This window comes from Etheostoma cragini, chromosome 10, assembly GCF_013103735.1.
Source record: "Etheostoma cragini isolate CJK2018 chromosome 10, CSU_Ecrag_1.0, whole genome shotgun sequence".
In the NCBI taxonomy this organism is placed as follows: Eukaryota; Metazoa; Chordata; class Actinopteri; order Perciformes; family Percidae; genus Etheostoma; species Etheostoma cragini.
Window position 1 is genome coordinate 2,095,628 of NC_048416.1, and position 25,994 is coordinate 2,121,621.

At 40.4% G+C, this 25,994-nt stretch overlaps 3 protein-coding genes across 6 annotated transcripts in view; 1 reads left to right on the forward strand and 2 right to left on the reverse strand.

Annotated features, from left to right (window-relative positions):
• hprt1 (hypoxanthine phosphoribosyltransferase 1) overlaps positions 1 to 2,759 on the reverse strand; it is an 8,465-nt gene extending 5,706 nt beyond the window's left edge. The window contains exons 1-2 of the mRNA XM_034883402.1: positions 2,721 to 2,759; positions 430 to 536 (exon numbers count right to left, since the gene is read on the reverse strand). Of these exons, the coding sequence (XP_034739293.1) occupies positions 430 to 536; positions 2,721 to 2,747 (134 nt within the window). The 5' untranslated portion in view covers positions 2,748 to 2,759. The remainder of the gene's footprint in view (positions 1 to 429; positions 537 to 2,720) is intronic.
• Positions 2,760 to 4,195: 1,436 nt separating this feature from the next.
• phf6 (PHD finger protein 6) lies at positions 4,196 to 13,390 on the reverse strand. 4 transcript variants are annotated; one of them, XM_034884167.1, is made up of 11 exons: positions 13,221 to 13,390; positions 9,996 to 10,160; positions 9,388 to 9,489; positions 7,852 to 7,985; positions 7,689 to 7,735; positions 7,265 to 7,425; positions 7,016 to 7,159; positions 6,793 to 6,897; positions 6,562 to 6,695; positions 5,170 to 5,299; positions 4,196 to 5,021 (listed from the first exon to the last, which is right to left on the reverse strand). In XM_034884167.1, the coding sequence occupies exons 2-10, from the start codon at positions 10,125 to 10,127 to the stop codon at positions 5,170 to 5,172; spliced, it is 1,089 nt and encodes a 362-aa protein (XP_034740058.1). In that variant the 5' UTR covers positions 10,128 to 10,160; positions 13,221 to 13,390; the 3' UTR covers positions 4,196 to 5,021. The 4 variants fall into 4 exon arrangements, with proteins under 4 accessions (XP_034740058.1, XP_034740059.1, XP_034740060.1 ...); XM_034884168.1 differs by having other exon boundaries at positions 9,996 to 10,157; positions 13,221 to 13,382; XM_034884169.1 differs by having other exon boundaries at positions 4,196 to 4,883; positions 9,996 to 10,153; positions 13,221 to 13,381.
• Positions 13,391 to 15,273: 1,883 nt separating this feature from the next.
• Positions 15,274 to 22,016, forward strand: cab39l1 (calcium binding protein 39, like 1). Its single transcript, XM_034883862.1, has 9 exons — positions 15,274 to 15,748; positions 16,305 to 16,452; positions 16,550 to 16,714; positions 16,975 to 17,093; positions 17,922 to 18,090; positions 18,184 to 18,243; positions 18,327 to 18,392; positions 18,521 to 18,664; positions 18,827 to 22,016. Exons 2-9 carry the CDS (start codon positions 16,336 to 16,338, stop codon positions 19,016 to 19,018), a joined length of 1,032 nt encoding a protein of 343 aa, XP_034739753.1. The 5' UTR covers positions 15,274 to 15,748; positions 16,305 to 16,335; the 3' UTR covers positions 19,019 to 22,016.
• Positions 22,017 to 25,994: the final 3,978 nt, after the last annotated feature.

The following is a 25,994-nucleotide window of genomic DNA, read 5'->3' on the forward strand; positions in this document are numbered from 1 at the left end:
CCCCCCCCCCCCGTCAAAGTATTTTATTTTTTTTCCAAGCTTTTATTAATGGACAGTGTTGCATTGTGTGAGGGATCATTTGCTCCAAGTGAGAATGTGATGTGGGAAATTGAACATTACAGTTGGCTATATGCTGGGGGGGGGGGTCTCGAACACTACAGTAGGCTATAGGCTGGGGGGGGGGGTCTCGAACACTACAGCAGGCTAAATGCCAATGTTGTTTTTAATAAAAAAAACATTTGCACAAAGCGAGTTGATCCACTTTTTCACGTTGATAAGAGCATTAAAATGAGAAAAAATAATGGGAAAAAAGAACTCGAGAGACATTAAGAATAGATCAAAATGTGCGGTTGATTGCAAGTTAACTATGAAATTAATGCAATTAATCGTGATTAAAAATTGCACTCGCTTGACAGCACTTCTATCCACCTGTCCAAGATGAGTCCATGTGGGATGTAGACCCTCTCCAGGTCACCGGCGTAGTGCTTTGGTATGCAGAAAAGGTCCAGGTCATACCCCTGCTCCTCATCACTAATCTGAAATCAAACACAAAGGCTAGGTATTACCTAACACAGAACACGGGGCAGAAACAAGGGAGTATGGAGGGAAGGGGATGAGGTGACTTTTGGTCTACTTTCCCATGGATTCTCCCACAATATCTGTCCCTTCATATTTTACTCCCTCAACAGTTTTTTCCACCACATAACACAAAGTCTGAGAACAACGCCTGTTTATGTACAGTTTAGCAAGCAACAGACAGTTATCAGTGGTGGTAAATACTATCCATAGATTGTCAAACTGCGAGCCACATGAACCCAGACAACATAACTGGTATCATGTGACAGCTGGGAAGCTGGTGCAGAGCTCGAGGTGCTGTGGGAACGATGGCCATAAGCACACTCAGTATTCAAACCGTTTTTGAGAGTTTGGATCCTCCCAAGTCGACAAATTGTCATCGCTTTACTGAAAACCGGATTACAAAGTGCCTTTCTTCACATTATATGGGGGTGAACTAGAACAAAGCATTATCCCTTATGCTCACCGAAATGGAAAAACATGCCCATCTGTTTGGGATACACCCTTTCAACTACAAATAATAATGACTGATACTGAGCAGATGTCCCCGTGGTAACGTGATCTGAAGTGTGAGTGTTTTCCACTGTTGGACATGGACTTGCTGTCTTTTATTTACAAAATAAACTAGTAAAGTCAAACTAGGGTTGGGCAATATATCAATATTATATTGATATCGCTATATGAGATTAGATATTGTCTTAGCTTTTTGGATTTATCACAATCTTATACTACTTTACCTGGTTTTACAGGCTGCGTTACAGTAAAGTAATGTCATTTTCTGAATTTACCAGACTGTTCTAGCTCTTTTATTATTTACCTTCACCCACTAAGTCATTAATAGTAATGATGATCAATATTAACATCAAGGTATTTGGTCAAGAATATGGTTATATATGATTTTCTCTGCTGCGGCCGGTCCTAAGTCAAACCCATAGCTTGTTACATATGGAAGCTCGATCAGGTAAAACATGAAAAGCAATGTGACACAGGAGACAGGATCTTCCAGTCACATGATGTCTTTGTAGCAAAAATGCTTCAACATAATGTCAGCAAGGGGTCTTGCTGTGTGCTGCCGCAATAAAACACTGGCTTCCAAATGCTGGAAATGTCCTGAAAAATAGAGCACACTGTTAGCTACTTAGTTACTTATTCCAGGTCAGAGGGTCACCGTGGCTCAGCAACTTAATACCTAGTGCAAAATGCACACAGCTCACACAAGGCCGGACCTTGTGCTGTGACTCAAACTGAGATCCTATACATACAAGGAATCATCTTTTCAGACACAAAACAACCACTGTACACAACCAAACAGCTCTTTTGCAGACAAGCACTTTACATTTTTGCTCCTAATGAAGGTTAAAGACACCAATTTGTGTTTTATAATATATATACACACTTACATCTGCTAGATAAAAGCTTGCTCTTTGAAGCTAATTTAAGCTTTTCTCTATATAATCCTCTATCAATTGTATTTGTCACATGAAATCGCACTAGGTCCAATTCCAGTGACATGTAATCCTATTAGCTTCTCCAACTTAGAATAACTAACATTAACTATAGACATTAACGCTAATGTTTTTAACATGTCTGAGGCCAATCTAGCTATATGTTATGCCAATTACACACCTACCATTATACCTGGTACCTTTCACAGCTTATGAAACATACTCATAACTCAAACACGCCCCTTTGATTGCAGCTCGTGCGTATCTTGCTGTCTGGGTGCAGTTGTGTAAAATGATGTAATTCTGAGTAAGTCTACTCATCTGTACCCTAGTCCGTTAACATCAATATTTATACAGTCTATGATATGTACCTGTAATCTCCTGTCAGACACAAACAAACATTTTGTATGTGTCCATTAAAGCGTCTCCTACGTCACGCACGCCCAGTGTGTAGAGCGCGTGTCTGTGACCGTTTTCATAACCGCGGGCCACGATATAGGAAATTACACTGCCGTTATGTAGCTAGCTAACACCGACACATTTTACCAAGGTGAGCCCCAGTGAGCACACAGGACACACGACCTTCAGTATGTGTAAAATAGTCATGAAACGCAGCGTCGCTACTGTACAGCGTTTTCTTCCAGTGGGCATGCATTAATCTTCTATCTCTTATTTCATTCTCGTTGTTGGGAAACTTACCACAACACAGGGGCTGGATGTCGCCATATCCGTCTCGGTCCCCGCCGTTCAGTTTTATGTTGTCTACGGTGGTCTCCAATTAGAGAAGTCAAAGGACTATTCTCAAAGCGGTTTGGCGGACTCTTCAGCCTTGTGACAGCACACACATGGAAATAGCTAGCTCGGTTGCTACAAGAGGCGTCTGTCTTTCTTTCCGGGCTGCGGAGCCACGGTTGCCCTGTGTGGACGATGACGCAAGAGCGTGGCGGGCAAATCCAATGCGTAGGAACAGTTTAGCCCCGCCCCCGTGGGGGGCAAAGGCGCTCGAGCCGTGAAGCGCGTGGAAGGTAAAGCATGCGGCTAACTTCTCACTGGTGATGGTGAGATGAAGCTGCATTAAGCGTTGAAGATTTTCAGCAAATATGTTCGCTAAAGGCTTCATTTTCCCGAGGTTTTCATGTGCACACAAAACCACCTGTTGCTCAAAGAGTGTAAAGCAGGCAGATATGTTACAGATGATCTCAACCGCATTTTGTGCCATGTAATCGTTTGTAAATAATAACTTTCAATAATCAAAAAAAAATCTATTTCAATGTTATCATATATATCCTATCAATAGTGATTTGCTTTCTGAAAAGACACTATTGGTAGTATATGATTGTAGTATTCACACACGCATACAGTGTGTATATATATATATACACATACATACACACACACACATATATATATATATATACACACACATATATATATATATATATACACACATATATATATACATACATACACACACGCACAGCATATAAATCTCAACTGATGATAGTCTGGTCTATAGGTAAGGTGGTCACTAATCCTAAGGCTTCACTGTTCCATATGTATGTTTAACATTAAAACATGATTTAAAAAAATAATGCCAATTATTATCTTAATAGCTTAGTATTCTATGCAAACACAGGTATGTATAAAGGCTTTACGCCACCCTACACGTTATTGTATGCCCAGTTTAATATGCAATATTATACAATATGTAGTAGGGGGGTCCCTGCTCGGCCTCCCTCTCAGTTAAGGGGTCCTTGGTTTGATAAACGTTGAAGACCCCCGCTCTACATTGTTCCAGATTAAAGATACTAGTACTGTCAATAATAGTAATCAATTTTATTCTCTCTTCTCACCCTGAAACTGAAACATAAGTGTGGACCTAAGGACAACTTGTTTAAGTGCTAAAAAAAAAATATATATATATATATATATATATATATATATATATATATAAATAAAAGCATTGAGACAAAGTACTTTATCTGCAGAAAGAATACTCCAGATAGGAACATGTATGGCCTTGCTGTTTATAGAGGTATGATATATGATATTGCAGCTAGTGTGACATTCCTCACTCTTCAAAACTCATCTTCACCGTTACCACGCTGTAACCAGCCATGCCCACAGTACATATAGGCGCCCATTTAAATAAATTAAAGACTCAGTCCACTCAGTAAATGTGTAAAATAAAATATTTTCTATTTCCAATCATTCATGGATACATTTGTAGAGATACAACAGTAAATCAAAACAAAGTCAAGCCAACACCTCTAAAGAGCTCTACTTTGCCCTTTAGTAGCTAAATAAAAAAATGCCACCTTGAACAGTGGGAAAATCCAAGAGCATGCTGGCAAAACTTGTAATTGGGACTGTCCAGAGAGTAAAAAATTATCCATGATGATAATACAGTAGCAAAATATTACATATCAAGAAAGAAAGGCTTACATGAAAAGAGTATTCTTAAGACATGAGTACAGAAACAGGGTAATCAAACTGCACAACTTGATAGAGAGACTAGTAACAAACAGACCCCTCTTAAAAGGGAGTCCTTTAGAAGCAAAGGAAAAGCAAGAATGCATCCTTTTTAGCAAGTGTGTGTCATGTAATCTGCGGGGACAGGGGCAGCGAGTGACAATCAGAAAATCAGTCCATCGGCTCTTATTCGCAGAAATAATACATCTTTTTGAAATGTGAGCCCATTGCTGAGTCTTGGGTAAGATTAGCCATGGCTTTCTATGATCCTGCAGCGGTCCAGTGCTCTACGGAGAACCACCAGTCTTTGAAAAGCTCATCCAGTCAACTCAAAACAGGGTTTCACATGAAGAAGACATCTGTTGCACATTGGGACATCATGTCCATTTACTGGAGAAAAAAAACAAAAACATGTGAAGGACTTGTGGGGGGCTTGTGGACCACCACTTTGTGAGTAGGCTAAGATTTATTATAAAAAATATGTCTCCCTCGTCTTAGCGTTCTTCTGTTTTCATCCCACAGGCATACCTGTAAGAATGGCATCAATGAAATGACAGATTTTAAAACTTCAACTACCGCTATCGGAAAACCCTAAAACCTCATGTCGGACATTAAATGTGTACATTTTGTGTGTTTTAACAATAGTTTTTGTGTGCAACCACGACTAATAACGTACCTAGTTGCCATTCACTTGCGTTACAGCTGTTCCTTCAAGGTTGTTCGCCGCCCTCAGTCTACTGCGATTCTCACGTTCCTCATCTTCTTCATCCCTCTCCTCGTTGCCACTGTGATTCTTACAGTATAGCCTTTTAAAACACACACACACACACACACACACAAGCAGAGGGATAAATGCCAATGCTGTTTTCAATAAAAAAAACATTTGCACAAAGCGAGCCGATCCACTTTTCCATGTTAAGAGCATTAAAATGAAAAAATATTGGGACAAAAAGAAATCAAGGGACATTTAGAGTAGATAACAATGTGTGATCAATTGCCATTAACTAAAAGTTATCTATGACATTAATCCGATTAGTCGCGTATACATAGTGTAATTGTTTGGCAGCACAAAATAACATGATTTGTGTAGCACTTTAAAACCAAGTTACAAAGTGCTGTACAGTAAAACAATCAATCAAAACAAGATCCATAAATAATATATAACTGCAATAAAACCCAGGATTCAACAATAAATAATACAGCGTTAGCAATAAATAACAATGAAAAGGCCACGAGATAAAAGTGAGTCTTTAGAAGAGATTTGAAAGAAGCCGGAGTCTGCCTGCCAGACATCTCCATGCAGGGAGGTCCATAACCAAAGGGCCCGAACAGCAAAGCCCTGGTCACCATTAGTGACTAGATGAGATTTTGGGACCCTTAGTAGAGCCCTGCCAGAGGATCCCGGGCATCGGTCCGGCTTGTAGGGAGTTAGCAAATCCCAGATATACTGTAGGCCGTTCAGGGCTTTTAAAAACAAGTAGTTCCAACTCACTGGCAACCCGTGAAGGGCAGAAAGGATTGGTGTGATGTGGTCATTCCTACGTGATAAAAGCCTCTCGGCAGCATTTTGATTGAGCTGCAGTCTACGAATGTTTTCCTTACTGATGCCAGAATACAGAGCATTGCAATAATCAAGTCTGGATGAGATAAAAGCATGTGATGCGTAAATACAAAACCATTCAGTGAAATCTGTCTCTGAATGGCATTAATTCGCTTTGTGATCCAGCCTAGGATGACCATCAAGGACTATGGTTTTCTTCAGCAGTGGAAGTTAAACATATCGTCTTTTCAAATGTGTAAATTCAAAGCTCATCGGAATCAAGAAGGCTTAAGACAACCTTTGCAATAATGGCATTCAAGGAAAAATTGCGACTTGATGATCATATGTAAAACTTCATCAAAGTAAAAAAACTCATATTGTGGCAACAGTAAATAACTTGAAAAGCTCCATGTAAAAAAAAAAAAAAAAGAGGATACAATAATACAGTCAAATGACACATGTTCTAATCTGGTTTGAAGCATAAGCACTTTATTTTTATACTGAAAACGTTTCTGTAGTTGAACTCACTTGTAGATGCCACGCGCCATGTTTTCAATGTACTTGGCTTTGTCCTGCAGGCCGCAGTGATAGTGGTAGGTCTTCACACACGCTTTGATTTCACACCCAATCGTAGCACCCAACTGAGTGCAGAGTGTGCATTTCTGGAAAAACACCAAAAAATGTCATTAACAAATAAACTTTTTTTTTTTTTTTTAACTCTTTCAAAAGTCGGTTTAGTGGTTAGAAAAATGTTCTCACCATTCTTTTCCCTCTCTTGATTTCCTGGATGACTGTTTTTACGTCGAAGTTTCCAAATTCAGCCCGTGACGTAGTGGTCAGCTGCACCGTCCCCGATGAAAAAAGCTAGAAGGGATCATAGATTACAAGAAGATAAAAGTGGCAGCGCTGCAACTGCACATTCACAGCCATAAAGGGTTCTGCATGTTGCACAAACGACCATCAACGCCCACATCCAACTTACCATGCACCTGTAGTGTGCCGCCACTTTCTTGGAGTTGTCGGTGTGAAGCATGCCTCTCGTTTCATTCTCTTCCTCACCAGCATGACAGAAGCCACAGCGCTGGCCGCTGTCGGCCGGGCTGGCCCGAAGAGGTGACCTGTCCCGCTAGAACACACGGAACAACACTCAAAAAACAGAAGCCGCACACAGCGGACAGGCCATTCAAGTGAATTTCCCAGACTGCATTGGTGAACAGACGTGTTGCCTTACATGGGAGGAACTCTCCTCGTCTACAGCCTGTGAGGAAGTGGAGCGGGTGTCTTCTGATTGGCCACGAGCTCCGACCTTGGCCCTTCCCTTCTCGAACCTTCCTCTGCCCCTACTTTGTGGCGGCGAGGAGTCTGAATCACTGGCCACAGCGCCCTCTTCATCTAACAATGTACCAACAATCATGATTAGTACAACCTCTTTGGTTCATGAAAGATATTCAAGCACAACAATCTCTGAGTGTATTTACTGGAGACAAAACTCACATTAAGAACTTCATCAGAACAAATGTCAAGCACAGAACAGACGGAGCAAGCGGCTGTAAGAGCACGTTTTGTGGTAGCATTAGAATTTGGTAAGAAAAGAGAAAACAGCTGTGAATCCAATCATCCACGCAGCCTGCTGACATAACAGATGTGTACTTTACCTTGAATGCCAACCTGAGAGGCATCCCGGTGTTTGCGACAGTAAACACTATGTTCGGGAGCAAAAGAAAGATATTTTAATTGAATTTAACGGCAAAGAAAATACATATTTTTGTTTTTTTGTAGATTTGTGCGCAGAAGAGTCCAGAGTCCAAAGTGACTTACAGGTAAATCCCTTGGGAGGGATTCTCTTTGATCTGGGCTTTGTCCTTCAGAGCGCAGTAATAGTGATACGTCCTCCGGCACGTCTTCACATCACAGCCGATAGTAGCACCCGCCCGGTGACATAAAGTACACATCTGAGGGGACAGAAACAGACCTGGATCTTAAGAACAAGGCTAGGTCAAGCTGTGTTAGAGCTGGGCCACATGGACAAAATCGCAATTAGATATCTTCCTCATATCGTACAGCCCTAGTACTGAAGTAACATATCACATGGTGAAGACACGTTTTAAGACATAACTGGTAGCAATTGATTGATTGAAAGCGCTGCCCCCCCCCCACGGGCCACGGGCCACGGCTCCCGATCTTTCCGCATTTTGTCAATATTTTTCTGCGAGCCTTTAGAGAAGGTCTATTATAAGTGATATGGAGAACATATTATATTATATGATATAAATGATGAATGTGTCACTGATGTTTGTGATGTTTTTTTGTTGTTGTTCAACACATTCAGAGAGAGTGACAGACACACACACAAAGCGGTGTGCCATTCCTCTGCATGTAGGCTACTCTACCCGTTGATTAGAACAGTTGAAACAAGGGTGGTGGTGGTGGCAGCAACAACATCCGCCATGTAATCAGGAAGTTAATCTGTGCACAGTGTGTAAAGTTCTACACGGCTTGGCTCCCACCTGTGTACATGATTGTGCTTATGTCTGTTCTGTTAGCTGTGTAGGATCCGCCAGAACAGCCTCCATACATAACAGCACTGTACCCTTCTGTTATCCACCCTTTGGACAGTCAGCATGTTCAGTTAACCACTCAATGGAATGCTATGCCAGACAACATGAAGACCTGTAGTTCCCTCAGAAGCTTCAAATTTCAATTAAAACTGTATTTAAAAACCAACCAACTTTACAACCACATACATCCTACTTTTAAATGGTGTTGAACCTGTGTGTGTGTGTGTGTGTGTGTGTGTGTGTGTGTGTGTGTGTGTGTGTGTGTGTGTGTGTGTGTGTGTGTCACAATGTGCATTATATTGATGTAGGATTTGTGATCGGTCTTGTTTTGTAAGATGTTGTCGTGTTTTTACTGTTGGATTTAGATTGTGCCCTGCCTAGGGATAACTCTGGTACAATGCATCAAATGGCAACATTTCTGTTAAAAATTGTACATGGTTCCTTACAAAAAAAGTTTGAATAGGAATAATAATAATAATAACCAACTGATTAATGGGCAATAGCAGAAGGTGGCGGTAGGAGGGTTGCTGGTTCGAGTCTCTGTATGGAGTGTGGACCGGTAGCTGGAAAGAACTATCATCAATAGTTATTAGTTCAATAAAGCAGCTACTGCATATTCTTATTATGCACAGTGTTTGGATGTGTGGTTAACATCAACAAGTGATATACATTCAAATTTAAATACATTTATAGTTATCAGATAAAATCTGTACAGCAGCAAAGCTCAACCCCGGGGCCTTGCAGCTCTCCTCCACTCCTCTGTTACTCATGGTTCACTGAGGCAGTGGGTACTTACCAATTTATTCCCCCTCTTGATCTCCTTTTTCACATCCTCAATTGAAAATCCTCCAATGTTGTCGCTGTCTGAGTGGGATGTGACCAGGGCCGAGGAGAAAAGCTGCACAGACATTTATAAGAAGCATAGATTGGTTTGTGCAGTATTTCAACAAGATGATATGTACAATACATGCATTTTAATTTCCCCCATGACGACTGCTGATGCACCATTTTCCACACTACTGTGAGGGTTAGCGTAGATTCCATGTGTTACAGGCATCAGAGCCGATTTCACAGTAAAATACTTGTACTCATGTAATTACATTTTCTATTCAGCCACATTTTTAAATGGTAAAAGGTTTTAGGAGTTTAAGGTTTTCAAGAATATCGCTCCAATGAATATAAATCACTTCTTTCTGCTAAACCATTTTTTTCTTTACAAATTGCAGACTTTTTGTTAGCTTATAAACAAGTTAAACAACAGGAAAAACACAAAATCCCCACAAAAAAATTTTTTGGGGCTGAATTATTCACTATTCTGCATGTGTGGCAAGGGTTGCAAGTGAGCATGACTCTGTGTAGAAGGATCCCAGGCTAGAAGAGGTTAGAACAGTGTGCTCTCCTCACCATGCACTTATGGTGGGCCGCCACCTTCTGGCTGTCAGACACTAGCAGCTGCCCGCACTCCTTGTCCCGGTTGGCTCTGCAGAAGGCACATTTAAGCAGCCGTGCTGCTGCTCCTTTCCTCTGTCCCGACATGACCAAAGGCTTTTTTGTTTGACCAACTGTCTACTGAAAAAAAAAAAAAAAACGTAAATATATTTAGGTGAGAACGACAAGATGAATTGGTATCACACAGGCTGGCTAGTATTGCTTTTTAAATAGATATTATTAAAGTGCCCATACTATGCTCATTTTCAGGTTCATAATTGTGTTTTGAGGTTGTACCAGAATAGGTTTACATGGTTTAATTTTCAAAACAACCCTTTTTTCAGTGTGTTTAGGTCTCTGTTTTAGCTCCAGAGTGAGACATCTCACTTCAATACTATCTTTGTTGGGAGCTGCACATGCTCAGTAGATTGGTAAGATCACATCAGCTAGATAACTCTTTCTCCAGCTTTGGTCAGTCCAAGGCAGGATTAGCTGGGAGACTTCTTCTAGACCAGGGACACTTGTGGAATACCTGCACAACAGGGACAGGAAGTAGAACAGGGACAGGAAGTAGTTCTTTTGGAGATTATGGTCAACTAGTGGCTGTCAACTAGTAGCAGTGTTTTGCCATTGAGAACCAACTAGCATTCTAGCTCTAGCATATTCTACGTTTAACCCCCGCGTCTCTAGTGACGTAGAAAGCCCTGCAGATGTCGAACAGCTCACCCGGAGACTGAAGAAAGAGGACATCCAGAAACCGGATCTCACTCAAAACACCATGGATAGTTTTGATGTTTGTTTTGTTCCAAGTTTGTATGCGTGTGGAAGCACCAGAGACACAAAATAACACCTTAAATCCCAGAAAAAGTGATTTTTTTTCCATAATATGGGCACTTTAAAACAATTGTCCACTTCACTCAATCATCCAGCCTTGCCATGTATCCCATTATAACAGCTTCCAAACACGTTGATGCATCCGTTTCTCATAATCACAGCTCATATCTGATGCAAACTAAATGCCATGAATCCTCGGTGACGGCCAGAATCATTGACAAAAGAGCTAAAAATAAATTATTATGACAATGACGGCAACATATAACAGTAGGGTTATATGACAACAGAGTTTCACTTAATAATGTGTTTATAACGAGGTATAAACCTTTGTTAATCTGCACAAGTGTCGTCACTAAGGGCAGCCAAACATCCCTTACAGCTTGAGTTATTGAGAAGTGAACTGCACTCTGGACATCAAGTTCTGTCTCACCGACTAAATGTAAGGATTGGGAGATCATGAAAGACCCTTTTGGAAGGTAGCCATTACAAACTTAATAATAATAATCTTCCACAAACTTGCCAAGAAACAGCTGGAAACCAAACTTTGACTAGTCTACTCCAAGTAACTCCATAGTAGAGCAACAAAAGTCACCATAGAAGGGCCATGTGTCCTACAAACACTGTTAAATGGTGGACCGCACATGGGGACTACACATTGACAACAGGACTACAACTTGACAGTCAACTTCTGATCCAAATTCAAATACTTCACATGTCATTTAGCGGACGCTTTTATCCAAAGCAACTTACAATTGCTATAAATGTCAGAAGTTGCACGCATCTGGGGCAACTAGGGGTTACGTGTCTTGCTCAGGGACACATGGGTTGATGTATCGCAGTGGGAATCAAACCCAGGCCTCCCAAACAAGAAGCTTGTGTCATGTCCACTGCGCCATCTCGTGCAATCACACCCCAGCACAGTTCATTTGGGTTGACTGTGCAATGGCCTGTATGAATACTAAAATCCAGTCTGCTAAAACTGCTGACCAATATCAGAATTGTGTGAGATCCTGCTTATATTTGAGGACGCCAATCAATGTTGCTCATTTAAAAAGGTGGCAATTGCAGACAATATCTTAACATCCCGGGCTCGCAATTAACAACAGCCATCACAGGCATAAATCAGAGAATCAGGGAATAGGAACAGGTAAATCACACCAGATCTAATGCAGCCCTGTTTATCTTCCACATAGGGGCTAGTTCTTATGACAGAGAACCCCCCATGAGTAGTTATACTGCAAATGATGGAACATGTTTTCCATTCTGCATTCCCAGTCTGCTCCAATATTCTACCATATCTTGTCCGACCCAACTTGCAGCTGTAACATTGTGTAAAGAAATATAAAATCTGTGGAAATGTGCCATTTTAGTCTGTATTACCTGTTGTGATAAGCAGTGTAGACATCCACATCACCAGGAGCTGGGGGGATTTGAATATTAATAATGTATCATTATAAGCTGCCTTTTTATTAAACCTTTGTACTGTATAATTAATATTTTTTTAATGCAAGATTGGTTGCATATTCATCAAAGTGTATGAGAAGCTCGAAACCTAAATGTGTGCTGTCATTTGCTGTTTAATGGTGTCCACTGTGCGCTTCAGGCACCACAGATTTTTTTTTAATATGAGTAGTAAAAAAAAATGCTAAATCCTTAATAGTACACAAACGAAACTGGATGGGTTATTTTTTTTTTTTTTTTATAACTCACAAAAAAAAAAATCGCATAGCAGTGTGCTGCGACGCCTTGATAGAGCCGTTCCAGCCATGATAGCAGGGCCGGGACTTCACTGCGGCGGAGCGGGCGGGCAAAACACACAAAGCTGTCCGTGTAAATACCGGCAAATATCTTTTATTTCAACCTCTGCTCTTCACTGAAAGGCTCTCACATCCCAGTCCTGTACTACATGGCGATATCGTGGTCGACTTGCGAAAAGAACAAGTGAAACCTAAAAAGTGCCTTAAATGTCTCCTACAAAGTTTTGAATTAAAGGGGGTGTGTGTCCCTTTCTCAAACCAGCCAGCTATAACTGAAAACTAATTTCACTATGAACATCTTAACGCCCAGAATTTTTTCCTAAGGCCTTTTCATGCAGGCAAATAATAAGGTCGGTGGTAGGAAGATATGACACTATGACATTATGTTTATGCTGGAACCACGAAAAACTGCGAATATTTCCCTTTAAATGGGGGAAATTATCATGACAGGCGCGGGTCTTCGCAAACCGTTTCGAAGTAAAGAGCGCCATACGTGATGTATCCCTGTGAAGAGAGAGCAGCTCAGCTTGTACGCCAGGCCTGGGGCGACAAAAGGCCTTCAAACACCGCGGCTATTACCCCAGCCGCCGGTTCACAGCTCGCACCTTACCTGCTAATATAGTCTTATCGCGCCGAGACGGTGGAAAAGATGGAAAAGTGTTCCGAGCAGTGACTACGTTTCTTTCCGTCCTTCAGAAGTAATCGTGAGCTATTCACACTAGCATCAAGCTAGCTACCCTGCTAATAGACAGGCTGGACTTCCGGGAATGCCTTTCGAAATAAAGGTCGTGTCTGCAAACATATGTTTCAAATACAGGAGGTCAGATGGTGGAGTCGTACCTCATGAAAATGACTTTAATTTTAAGAATCATTAATCCAATGCAGATATAAGGCTACCTAAGGGCTGGCCATGTTCACATTTAAAATAGATTTGACACACTAGTGTTATGTCCTAATTGAATTAAACTAATAGTTGTTGCAGCTAATTTGAGGTCTGTTTGTCACAACATTTGAGAAGTATTTCATGTATTAAGTGCTTGCTTAGGTAATACCATAGTAGACTGTAAATGAATAAGGGTAATACCTAATCTTGAGCCCCTTATTAGTCTATTTTTATTGTTATAATGTATTATTGCTCATAAAATTGCACAAAAAAGTTTTGCTAAGCTTCTATACAGTCTTGACAGCAACATTTTAGCCTTTAACAGGTGACGGCAGGGAAATTACCACTGCTGTACTAAGTTGAGAAATAAATATAATGTTATTATGGTAACCTAGTTATTATATAGAGTAATTAGAAGAATCCTTAAGATTGATACAGTGTTACACAAATTTTACACAAATACAGTGAATCCATTGGCAACAACAGTGTGTACTCTAGCAGAAAGATAGGCTAGATATGAACAAGCTGTAAGATGATTCCTCCAAACAACAATGAAAAACAGATTATTTTACACAGTGTTGTGATGATATCAAAAGCCTTGGACAGATGTACAAAGAATGTAGCACCGTGGTTTATTTTTATCAAGGGAGTCAACAATTCAGCAATGAAATGTCCGTGACAGCAATTATTGCATTATATGGCCAGGCCAAAAGCTTGAAGTGAAGGACATTATTATCTTCCAGAAAGGCTTGTCGCCGTGAGTTGAATAGTGAGTTTGGTTTTTTGGACAGGACAGCACTTGCCTTTGTGTTATGAAACCTGAGCTGTAATTGCTAAACACCATAAACCACCACATGTAATGCAAAATAAGCACCAAACTGGACAGCATTTATTAAACTGGGTTGCCATTCAAAAAAATTTTTGTGTAAATAACAACACCGAGACATGCATAATGGGACATATTGAGCACAAACCTTCTGATGCTTTTTTACATTGTTTTCAACGTCTGGATTGGTTTAATGTATTTATGAGATTGCTGGAAGATCCACTATGCCTGTCATCAACTGTTGAGCATGTTGTTGGAGCTGTATGATATGATATGTATCATATGGGAGTCATGACGACCAAAAATGTTCAACACACTGTTTAGCATGTTATGTCAGTAAAGATTCTAGAGTCTGAATCTATTTATCTATCCTAATTATTAATCCTAATTATTTATTGATGTTGGATACAAAGTTTGGACTAGAGTTTAATCATAACATATTAATACCTTCATCTTTTTTTGTCACAAATCCCTAGATCTAAACATAGCTGACTCTATGGAAAATGCTTGGGAGGTGTGTATGATATAATCATGGATCATAGACATTACCATAGAAACATGTTTGCAGGGCATCATTTAAGGACAGACACTTGTTTGGATTTAATTGTACGTGAAATAATAACAAGCATTTTTTTGTTTTCTTGCGACTTTTGTAAATTAGCAACGGATGTTTTTGCATTGCTTTTAGTGGATTGATGTTGAGAAATGAATAATTAACATGTATACATATTATCCTGTGTTTTACAACTTGTAATGCGTGTATTTATTTCACGATGGCCTATAGAAATGAAATCCCATAAAGTAACAGGGCTGTCTCAAAATGTCTTTGCCTTATCTTTTCTCGAGAATTTCGGTGCACTTGATTATTTTTACAGGGAAGTCCGGCTGAAGGGGGTTCCCGTGTTTTCTGTCTACTAACTCCACCCACACGAAATATGCGCGCCGTGAAACATGCGCATCTACAGCGGTGAGGGCGTCACCACGTCTTTGCCTTGGTTAAAGTGATTGGCCAACATCAGTGGCAGTCTTCCTGTAAAGCAAAACATACCCGCCCAGAGCCCCCGGGATGAGGAGGAGAGGACGAGAGTTTCAACAGAAGAGAACAGGGAAATGAAGTTGTCTGACAGGCCAGCCCAGCAACTCTCTCTTTACAACAAGGCAGCTAGCTAGCAGTTTATGTGACAGACGGTCACGAGTAGAGAAATTCATATGAAACAGCACAGCTATGAAGGTCGTTTGCTTGAGCAACTTGTAGCTACAAGTAGTACACGTTAGATAGCTAACGTTACAGCCACATATCTCAGATAACGTCACACTCCAAAGTAACGTTAGCGTTACAGTGGTAAAAGAAAGTGGGGACAACTTGCTAGCCGGCTAGCTAGTTTTTAGCCTGCGAACCTCCTTCGGCTTCAAAACTAAAGTTAACTCGGTGAGTCTTGACAGCCTGAACTGAATATTTTAACGGTGTGTTATGTGTGTTATTTCAGGGTACTCGCTGTCCACGTACTGAAGCTAGTTTTCTTGTTTCTTGCTACAGCTAACTAGGTCACAAGCTAGCTCAACTTTGCAACTGAACATCGATGTAACGTAAACTTTGTTACCGTACTGTTCCCCGTTATGTCCTCGTTTCGGTTAGGAAGTCCACGGTTTATTCGTCTGGGCTAACGTTACTGTTAACTTGGTTAAATAAATAACCAAGGGAAAACGCAACGCAGTAGTGTTACTTGAGCGCTAATCTACCCGCATTATCTTTGAAAACTAATGTGAGGTTAGCAGTGTTAGCTAGCTAGCTAGCTGTGTGTGTGGCTATGGTCTTTAACACTGCAACTCTATAGTTTTAGTCCAGACAGTATAACTATTGTTGCTTTCTTCAGGTAAGAGCGGGTGAGAGCTTTTCAGCCATTTCCTGATGCAAAGAGGTACAGGAAGTTGAATTGCTTTAACTGCATATTATAGTTATTTACAACGGTGTTTTATTTCATCAGAGATTTGGGCTTGGATAACCAGTCTTCAGTCATGCCTTTTCCTTTTGGGAAGTCTCAGAAGAGTCCAGCTGATATAGTGAGGAGTTTGAAGGAGAATATGGCAACCATGGAAAAGATGGATGCTGGTGACAGCAAAAAGTGCGAAAAGGTCAGCAATGGACCCTCTCTTATTTCAAATAGTATCCCTTATTCTTAACGCCAAAAGAAAGTCTTAGTCATTCCAATGTTTTCCCTGCTTAATTAAGGTCGCGGAGGAGGTGTCCAAAAACCTGGCTTCACTGAAGGAGGTACTTAGTGGAACAGGTGACAAGGAGCCTCAAACCGAAGCAGTGGCTCAGCTTGCACAAGAGCTGTACAACACCAACCTCCTGATCGCTCTCATTGCAAACCTGCAGAGGATTGATTTTGAGGTGGGGGGGGAGAAATGTTTTTGTTTCTGCAATGACTTTGTGTGTGTGTGTGTGTGTGTGTGTGTGTGTGTGTGTGTGTGTGTGTGTGTGAGAGTGTGTGTGAGAGAAAAGTATTGATGTCTTTCTGTCAACACCAAATGGTAAACGCTGCTCCCACTGAATGTTTGATTTGAACATGCCCAAAGCATAAATGTCTTTACATATCATCATCCTCACCCAGTCAGCCATTCATCTCTTTGCATGTTTTTTTGTTTGTTCAGGGGAAGAAGGATGTGGTTCATTTGTTCAGCAATATTGTGAGACGTCAAATTGGCACCCGTACACCCACGGTGGAATACATCTCTACGCAACAACAGATACTCTTCATGCTTCTGAAAGGGTAAGTTACTCTTTTCAGGATATTTGATATATGTTTGTTGTGAGTGCTCTATATGGTCAGGAAATTAACGCCAAGTCCAACCATAGATACTTCTTAACTGTAACCAAATTATTTAGTTTAAGATACTTTTTTCGAAATGTTTTTGGTAAAATCACTTGACCTCAACCTGCCTTGTGATTTTTCTACATAACCCAGTATGTGTTTCAACAACTCCCAGAGGAACGAGCGGGAACATGTTGCATTCACTTGTGTGTAACGCATGTTGATGAAAAGAATGATAGAGTGCAGGTTTCACAGCTCTAAAAAATTTGATTCGTCCTGCCTACTGGAAGAGCTACATGTATTATGACTGCATTGCATTGTGGTCGATTGAGGCTGAGGTTGATAGTGGATTAAATGCTATCTTTGCCCATTGCAGTGTTTGTTGTTAAAATGTCATGTCTCTAAAGAGGACCATCCAGTTAGATTAGCAAAGATGGACATCAAAACTTGACGTTTAACGTTGGTGTGTACGATGATTCTTCTGCAAATTTTTAGCTGCATGGTGAATTTTTTACATTGAGCCAGCTGTCCTCAGGCTCATACAAAAAAATACCTTTCCATAAAAAAATAAGGCCTAGAAATGTTATGTTCATCATTACAAATACTAATATAACGCCTCATTAACAGTCTTAAAAGTGTTCAGGATGGGTCTTTCTTTCATTGACTTTACCTGTTTGCAGTTTTTGTTTGTGTTACATTTACATCGCTTTGTATTACAACTGATCTATGTTGAATTCTAATGAGGAAACTACTTGACCTGGGCCTGCCATGTATTAACGTGTACAGATATGAGAGTGCAGAAGTGGCTCTGAACTGTGGAATGATGCTGAGAGAGTGCCTGCGTCACGAGCCATTGGCACGGACAGTGCTCTTCTCCGAAGACTTCTACTGCTTCTTCCATTATGTTGATCTCTCAACCTTTGACATTGCATCTGACGCTTTTGCCTCATTCAAGGTACACTGGCATATACTTTCGGTTTCTAGCACCTTCATACCTACAGTCCCTATCTTATATCTAATATCTCTGTCTCTTCTGTTCCCCTCTCAGGATCTACTCACAAGGCACAAGATTATGTGTGCAGATTTCTTGGAGAAAAATTATGACAGGGTAAGCTTTTTTAGTGTTGAGTTTTATCTTAAATGGAAAGGGTGCCCATGCTGTGTCTAATATACTTGTAAAATGTCAATCAGGTTTTTGCAGAATACGAGAAGCTGCTGCATTCTGAGAACTACGTCACCAAACGTCAGTCTTTGAAGGTAGAAGCTCCACTGCTCTGTCAAATCAAAATCACTGCACTTAGTTTAACTGACTTACTTCAGTTGATTGTATGACTTTAACTGGATCTTATAATAATAACAGTATTGTAATTACATCCTGTTTTCAGCTCCTTGGGGAACTTCTCCTGGATAGACACAACTTCACTGTCATGACGAAATACATTAGTCGGGCGGAGAACTTGAAGCTGATGATGAACTTGCTTAGAGACAACAGCCGAAATATCCAATTTGAAGCGTTCCATGTGTTCAAGGTGTGCAAATAACACATGTATAATCAGTCCACAGCAATTACTGTGTAATAATCTAGTCTAACCGTGAAATGCTACACACCTTTTAGGAGAAAAATGTGGTGTTTTTAAGAGAAGTTTGTAATCTTTTAATTTACATCATCTGTCTCTCCTGTTATGATAAAGGTATTTGTTGCAAACCCCAACAAGACTCAGCCGGTGCTGGACATCCTGCTGAAGAACCAGGCCAAACTCGTTGAGTTCCTGAGCCACTTCCAGACCGACCGATCAGAGGATGAGCAGTTCTGCGACGAGAAGAACTATCTGATTAAGCAGATCCGGGACCTGAAGAGGCCCACAGCACCGGAGGAAGCTTAAGGCGCTGCATCAGGTGGTAGATGTTATTGGGTGATGGCTGGAGCTGCAGAGGGTTAAGAGAGAGTCTAAAAGACATGCTTCATTAAAATGTAATATTAACTACAAAATATAGGAAAAAAAGATTACTTCCTTCACTTTCTTTTTTTTTTTTTTGTGTGTGGAGGTGATTTCCATCCAGCAACCTGAGTGGGCCAAGAACTGTTATTTAAACCATAGTGCTTCTTCTCTAGTGATACTTAATTGCATTCAGTCCATTCTTGTATTGTTGGACCTTAAACTGTTGCCCTTCTACACACATTGTGGCTGGCAGAGACCTTAGAATGACAAAAGTGTCACCCCATTCACAGCCAACGTGTGTTCTCGGAAGTCTTTCTCAGAAATGTGTCTATATTTTAGAGATTGAGAAGGTGATGAGAAGTTAATATATTATTTTTCTAATGTATCTTCATGGTAAACAGTTCAAAACATATAGTAACCCTTCTCTCGGAACATTTAATCTAACTAATTGCATAGGTTTGGTTTCTTTCCTTATTGTAAGCTGTTTTGTTGTACAGAGACTTAAAAGCGCTTTAGAAAAATACGGCTTTGGCAGAGTGACGTGGATCATATTGGCCAGGTCAGCACATAATTATTGGTGATTAATGTTTCGTTATTAGGCCTTTGGTTGCATGCGTGAGGTTCCAGAGGTCAAAGATGATCCCGCGGTGTTGCTTGCCAGTACTGGCCATTGCATTAGCTGGCACAGGAAGAGGAAATCAAAACAATAGAGGAATCAATTAATTGTGCTGTGATTTTTTTTTTTTTTTTTTTTTTTTTTTTAGGCTGCACTGAACGAGGCTTACACAACTGAAATAGAAACAAGGCAACAGATAATGCTGCAGGGTACCAGCTGTCCATTCCATGCTTACATGGCTAGTCAGGATATACCCATTGATCTCACTGGGAGCACTCCATCTCACCCTCACATACTGAGCACACATGGAAAGTATTCATTTTAAAACAATGCTTTAACAATTCATGGGCTTTTAAACTACGTGATGTAAGCCATGTTGAGCATTTCTCTTTCACACCATAAAAACTGCATAACACAAGAAATTGTATTGTAACTTGCGTGCCACATGATGATGCATTATAAGTATGTTACACTGTAAATCTATTATATTCATATGAGAGCACAATGTGTTATTTAAAATTAGTGAATCTGATGATCAGGATAAATCAGGAGTGTCATTTTTGTTAAGTTTCCTCATTTCCTTTTCATTTGACACACATTAAACATCTGCTACACAGGACTTGAGAATTGGGCAGACTGTAGCTAAGAAACATTTTATTAAATACTACTATTATACTATATCATCTACAGTTCAACCATGCATTACTTTACACCAAAGAATACAACTGCAATATGGGGTGGCAGATGCTAAAACATCAGGCTTTAAAAATTGTATTTTTTTGACTTTTCTGATTGGATTTAAAATACATTTTCATAGAATACACTGTGACATGCCTGTGATGCATCAGAACACGTGTCCTATCAGATGTCAACATTGTCAAAATAACCACATGCACTTTTAAAACAAGTTTGTTTTGGATGAAGAGCACTGAATTTAAGCTCCTCGCATGCATCACTGAGAAGTTTTATTTCTTCAAAAGACTTCTGTTAAAATATTGCCTTACTTCTGCCATTGTCACTAAAATGGCATATTGGGGATTTTAAGAAATATATTGTCAGCACACAGTCTTCTAGTATATACCTCATGGGATTTGAGTTTGCAAAAGTTCTCTTTCCTTTCCTTCCTAGACAAGATATTTTATTTGACAGTTTAAAAGACACAACAGTGGTTTGTACGCTTGCCTAAACTATATATAGATATATACATATATATCTATATATATTAAATAATGTGTTCAAAGTGAAACAGGGACTGCGATCTGATTTTCACAATGGAAAACTAGATTTTTTTTAAACTTAAATTTTTCATTGGGTGGTGCCACACAAACGTTAATTCATAATGAATTGCAGTGTGGTACCTTGTAATGAGCGTTGCCTTATTTAAAGACATTTAATGGAGTGTAATGATTATGTAAAATTCCAGACCTTTTAAATCTGAAGTCAATATAGAAGGGGTGAAAGAAATGTACATTTCAACTACCAAATGCATTACTAGTGTCGCTTTATTGCCAACTGCATTGTGCTCTAATGTGATCCTGCGAGTGTAAATATATATTTTAATAGACTACACTCAGAGTAGTTTTCAGTTCTGGTAATTAGCATTTAAATTCCATAAAATAATTTGGGAACTCTGCTGTGAATGTGGTACATTATGCACAAATAGACTCACGTCAGTTTACAAGAGAAAGTTTGTCTGAAAGTGTGCTTTGAGTTTCTTAAAAATCCTGACCGGGATTTTTCCACTCATGTTTTTTTTTTTTTAGTTTTTTTTTAAGGGGAGACAATTATTCAAAACTATATTAATGCATCAGACTTAACCCAGACACACAAGAGTCTTTACTAATATATTCATGAGCACAGACAAACTTGCTGACAAACTGTTGCGCACCAGCCTGTAATAATATCCGCGATTATCTGAAAGGAAAAATCTATTTTAATAAAGGACATGCTGTACACAAGCCATCCCGTTAGGGGGAGCTGTTGGCAACAATTGGCCCAATTGTATTAGTTGTGCAAACAAAGTTTTTCATGTTTCTATAACCCTACCTCTAATTATGACTATATAAATCACTGGCAATATTATGTAGACGCCACACAAATTCCTTCAGATCAATACGATATATTTTGTGATTTAGAGTTTTCTGTTGAAATATTTGTTGCGCTTTACTTTTTTTTTTTTTTACTTTGTTGCCTTCTTTTTTTCCCCTTCTCTTTCCACACTGTGGATATTGTCTTTATTTACCATGGGAGCAAATTACGTGTACATAACTTCATAAAGCATAAAAGTGTGACAGCATTCATGATAATAAAACTTTATGGCAATTCCATTTTTGTGTGGCTTTAAAATTTAGTGGACACAGCTTAAAGCCCACGTCCAACCAACACTTCTCGTTACTGTGTGGGTAAGACACCTTTGAGTCATTCTAATCGGTACATGTGGTTGGATGATACATGACAAGTGAGATATGAAGCTCCTCCACTGATCTCTGTCAACTTTCACTCCAGGCACAGTGAAAGCAATCTCCCCCATACCGACTGAACTCTCCTGCATGTCCTACTGCTTTTCATAACGATACTGTGCGAGCTATGCAAACTCCTTTGGTATGGGTGCCCAGGTAGCTCAGTTGGTAGAGCGGGCGCCCGTATATAGAGGTGTACCCCTCGACACAGCGGGCTCGGGTTTAACTCCAACCTGCGGCCCTTTGCTGCGTGTCATCACGTCATTCCCCCTCTCGCTCCCCTTTCACGTCTTCTGCTGTCCTGTCAAAATAAAGGCTGAAAATGCATTGTCCTTCAGGTCACCGGGACCCGTTCACTGTATTTGACCTGGTATTTGACCTGGCGTTGAGTTTCAGGGCCCCCGGTGACCCCCGCGTACATACGTGATGTCATGTTACGCAAACTGGTGGTGGCCTTGCCCTTTGGGGTCCCGGGACCCATCCTGCACTCAAACGTGTTTAATAAACCAAACGAGACCCCGTGACCTGAAGGACAACACAAGGCTTAAAACAATTAAAACTATGACCCTAAAACTATTCAACAGGATAGCGATGTTTTTTAAGTTATCGTAAAAGTAATTTATAAAGTGAAACTATTCAGAGGATTGTTCTGTTTTGTATGCTTATGTAAACTTGAATATTGTTGAGCATGGAAGGTTATTGTTGACCTTTGGGGACAGCTTGTGTAATAACGAAATAAAGGTCCAAATGGCTGATGGACACTATTGGGTTAGTGGGACAAAACCGTCAATCTGGAGGAATCCCATCACTCGGGTGGTCGTTTTCTTGCGATATTTCTGAAATATTACAGATTTAAATGATAAATCCAACACTACTTGTCGACAGATAAGTTGATTATGAAAATCACTGTTAGCTGCGTCCCTGCTGTAGTTTCTGTGGAATCTGTGGACAATTTAATTATCTATTTCAACAACTCCACAGTCAGTCAATGTAGTCTGTAGAAGTCTACTTTTGTTTAGAATATTTGGGCTTTTCCACGTTTAATCAACAAGACAGCTCAGATGTGAAAAACACAAAGAGCAACCGCTCGGATTTGAACCCTAGGCCTCCGCATCAAGGACTAAACCTCTGCATCAGGGCGCGTGCTCCACCAGGGGAACTACCCAGGAGTCGGTCTACTTTTCTTCTGATTGGAATAGACTTCTAACCAAGCCTCAAATGTTATGTAAACTAGGGTGTTAACAATGAGCGGGAGGGATATTTATTTAATTTGTATACATTGAAACAAAGCTTTGTCTCCAGAATATCATTGTGGACAAATTCACTCGCCACTTACATCTTGTCAAACCTATTTATCCAGTGATGCAAATGAATATTGCTGAAAATAACCCCTCCCCCTGCTCTAAGCCCAGTTCAAAACACTTGGACACATTCCATCCTACCAGGAGGTAACTAACATGAGGCCTGCTCAATAGGCTGCCAGGCTATTGTCTGAGTGGAGGTCAATTAGAATTCCTGCAAAATGACTCAAATCTAAAAGACGTCATTATCCCTCCACCAGCCAAAGCTTCTTTACTTATATATGTACTTTTTAGATTTATTATGCAAAATGATCTTCCACCCATGAGGTAATGCTGTTTTCTGCATGCTACTGACCATAACTAACCTTCCTCCTCTATCACTGGCAGGCTTCACCAGATCAAACAGGGCGAAAGAATACAATCAGAATGAGGCAGCTGCAATTTATTTTCTTTCCCTTTAAATTGAACCAATCACAGCAGCCTAAAGAAGCAGAACAAATGCAGAATGGGGAAGTGGGTTAAAGTTCAACCGGGGAAGAAGGAAAAGAAGGCATGGCTGCAGCCCGTTCCCACAGTGGAGGAAGTGCCCCCCACGCTCCATGGAGAGGCCTCTGCAGCGTCCAGCGTAGGCTGCTTAGGATCTCAGTGAACTTCACTGTTCTGTTGCAAAAAAAAACACGTTATTGAGTGATATTTGCGTGCATGTGTGACGGCCGGGATGGTGGAGGGACGTGCTCGTGCAGACAAGAGCAGAAGACCATTGTGGGGGCAGGGTTTACAGGGGTTAAAGGTCACAAGCCTCCTGGGTTCCCTTTGACCAGCACAGCGCTCCCTGGATGAGTTAGATGGGTTCTTAAACTATCCGCGGTGCAGTCTGCAAACTGTGCAAAGTGCTCAGTGGGATGCCGCAAACAGAAGAAGAGTCCACATTTGACGCAAACCCGACGAATAGCCTACAGTATTTTGGAGGATTGACCAGGACGACATCCGCAAAAGATTGCGTCGCCCGCGCCCCTCTCCCCACCCCCCACGAAGAGAAAACCAACAAAAAAAAAGATGCTCTCCCAATTTCATGCATGACAGCACTTTTTGTTTGCGCAAGGAGCGCAGCAGAGGAACACCGTCCGCGGACTAAGGTGCGTCCAGATACACGGGGAGTTCCTGCAGGGTGGGCAGCAGTGGCGGATCCGTGCGTAAACCTCAACAACGCAAAGGTAGGCTGTCTGCTGCTTTTCCCTTCTTAATCCGTCACAGATCAGCGCACGTGGTCTTTTATGTGTTTAAGAAGTGTTCCAAAAAGTTTTGAATGTGGAAAATGTTTCTTATTTCTCCTTACCCGACTGCTGAAAAGAACACCAGAGCGCACGGGTTGCGCACTAATCTCAAATTAGGCCTATAATGCATTCTTAATCCGTTCATTCAGTAGTCCTTAACCCATTAATTCTGTTCTTCAGGCGTCATGATACCTTGGGTGTGTTCACTCAAAGTTTATTTTGCGCAGTTCTTCTTCTGGGTGCACCACATCCGCTCATCCAGGCCCTATTTTAATAATCCGCAACGATTCCAAATCTGCTTTCCAGCTGCTGTGAATGTTGGTTACGTAACTAAACACACGCGGATATAAATGAGATATTATTATTTTTTAATTTGAAGGGAGATGACTCCCTCATCGTCATCACGAGACGCTGTTGGCGCCACTTTATTAAAGCTGCACACATGGCGCTCCGACCGCCTTATCAACTCTAGATCGGTTATATACCTCCAGGGTCCCGTTTAAGATAATAAGAAGATAGGAACTAACGTTTTATCTTCCTGTTTTTGAAGCTGGAGCCCCTAAAGTGGACCCCCCCCCCCACACACACACACACACACACACACACACACTACACAAGTGGGTGCTTTGCATTGAAAGTCAATGTTTTCAAGTCAAATTCTTCTTCTTATTACTATTATTATCCTAAACAACCAGTATCCTTCCAACTACAAACGTGAAATGTGAAGTGAAATCTGTATATTTTGCAATGGTTTTTCAAGATCTTATCAACCCTCCTGTTGCCCCCTTTAAAAAACGTCTATATCTGAAATATGGGTTTCTTTTTAACTAAGTTAAATTACCACAAAAAATGGATTGGATACGCTCTTTGCAAATTCAATCAATTTTATTCCTCAGTAAACTCATCTGTACGTTCCTCTGAACTTAACTATTAGTCAAAATACTTCGTAATTTCTGCTGTTGTTTAGTCAAATATTAGGTATTATTCTACAGTGGCTTGAGAAAGTTGACCCCCCCATGCTAAAGTTGATTAAAAATAGGAGTAAAAAAACATCTTTTAAAAATGTATCGTAATGTCTTTATTCATAAGATTTAGGAAAATCCAACCTTTAAGGACACTAATTTTCTTTGTGAATGGATAATGTATTATGACTTAACAAATGTTCTCCCTTAATATAAGCATAAGTATATTCCCCCCTATGTTAAAATACAAGGGGCATACGTATACACCCCCCTATGTTAAAATAAAGGGGGCATGAGTATACACCCC

Coding starts and splice junctions, on each gene's coding strand:
- phf6 (XM_034884167.1), bottom strand. CDS start 10,127: ATGTCGGGACAGAGGAAAGGAGCAGCAGCACGGCTGCTTAAATGTGCC. Junction 7,160..7,264: donor ACGAGGAGAGTTCCTCCCAT/GTAAGGCAACAC, acceptor CGTGTGTTCTAG/CGGGACAGGTCACCTCTTCG. Junction 5,300..6,561: donor ATGGCGCGTGGCATCTACAA/GTGAGTTCAACT, acceptor GTGTTTTAAAAG/GCTATACTGTAAGAATCACA.
- cab39l1 (XM_034883862.1), top strand. CDS start 16,336: ATGCCTTTTCCTTTTGGGAAGTCTCAGAAGAGTCCAGCTGATATAGTG. Junction 16,453..16,549: donor ACAGCAAAAAGTGCGAAAAG/GTCAGCAATGGA, acceptor TGCTTAATTAAG/GTCGCGGAGGAGGTGTCCAA. Junction 18,393..18,520: donor CCAAACGTCAGTCTTTGAAG/GTAGAAGCTCCA, acceptor TCCTGTTTTCAG/CTCCTTGGGGAACTTCTCCT.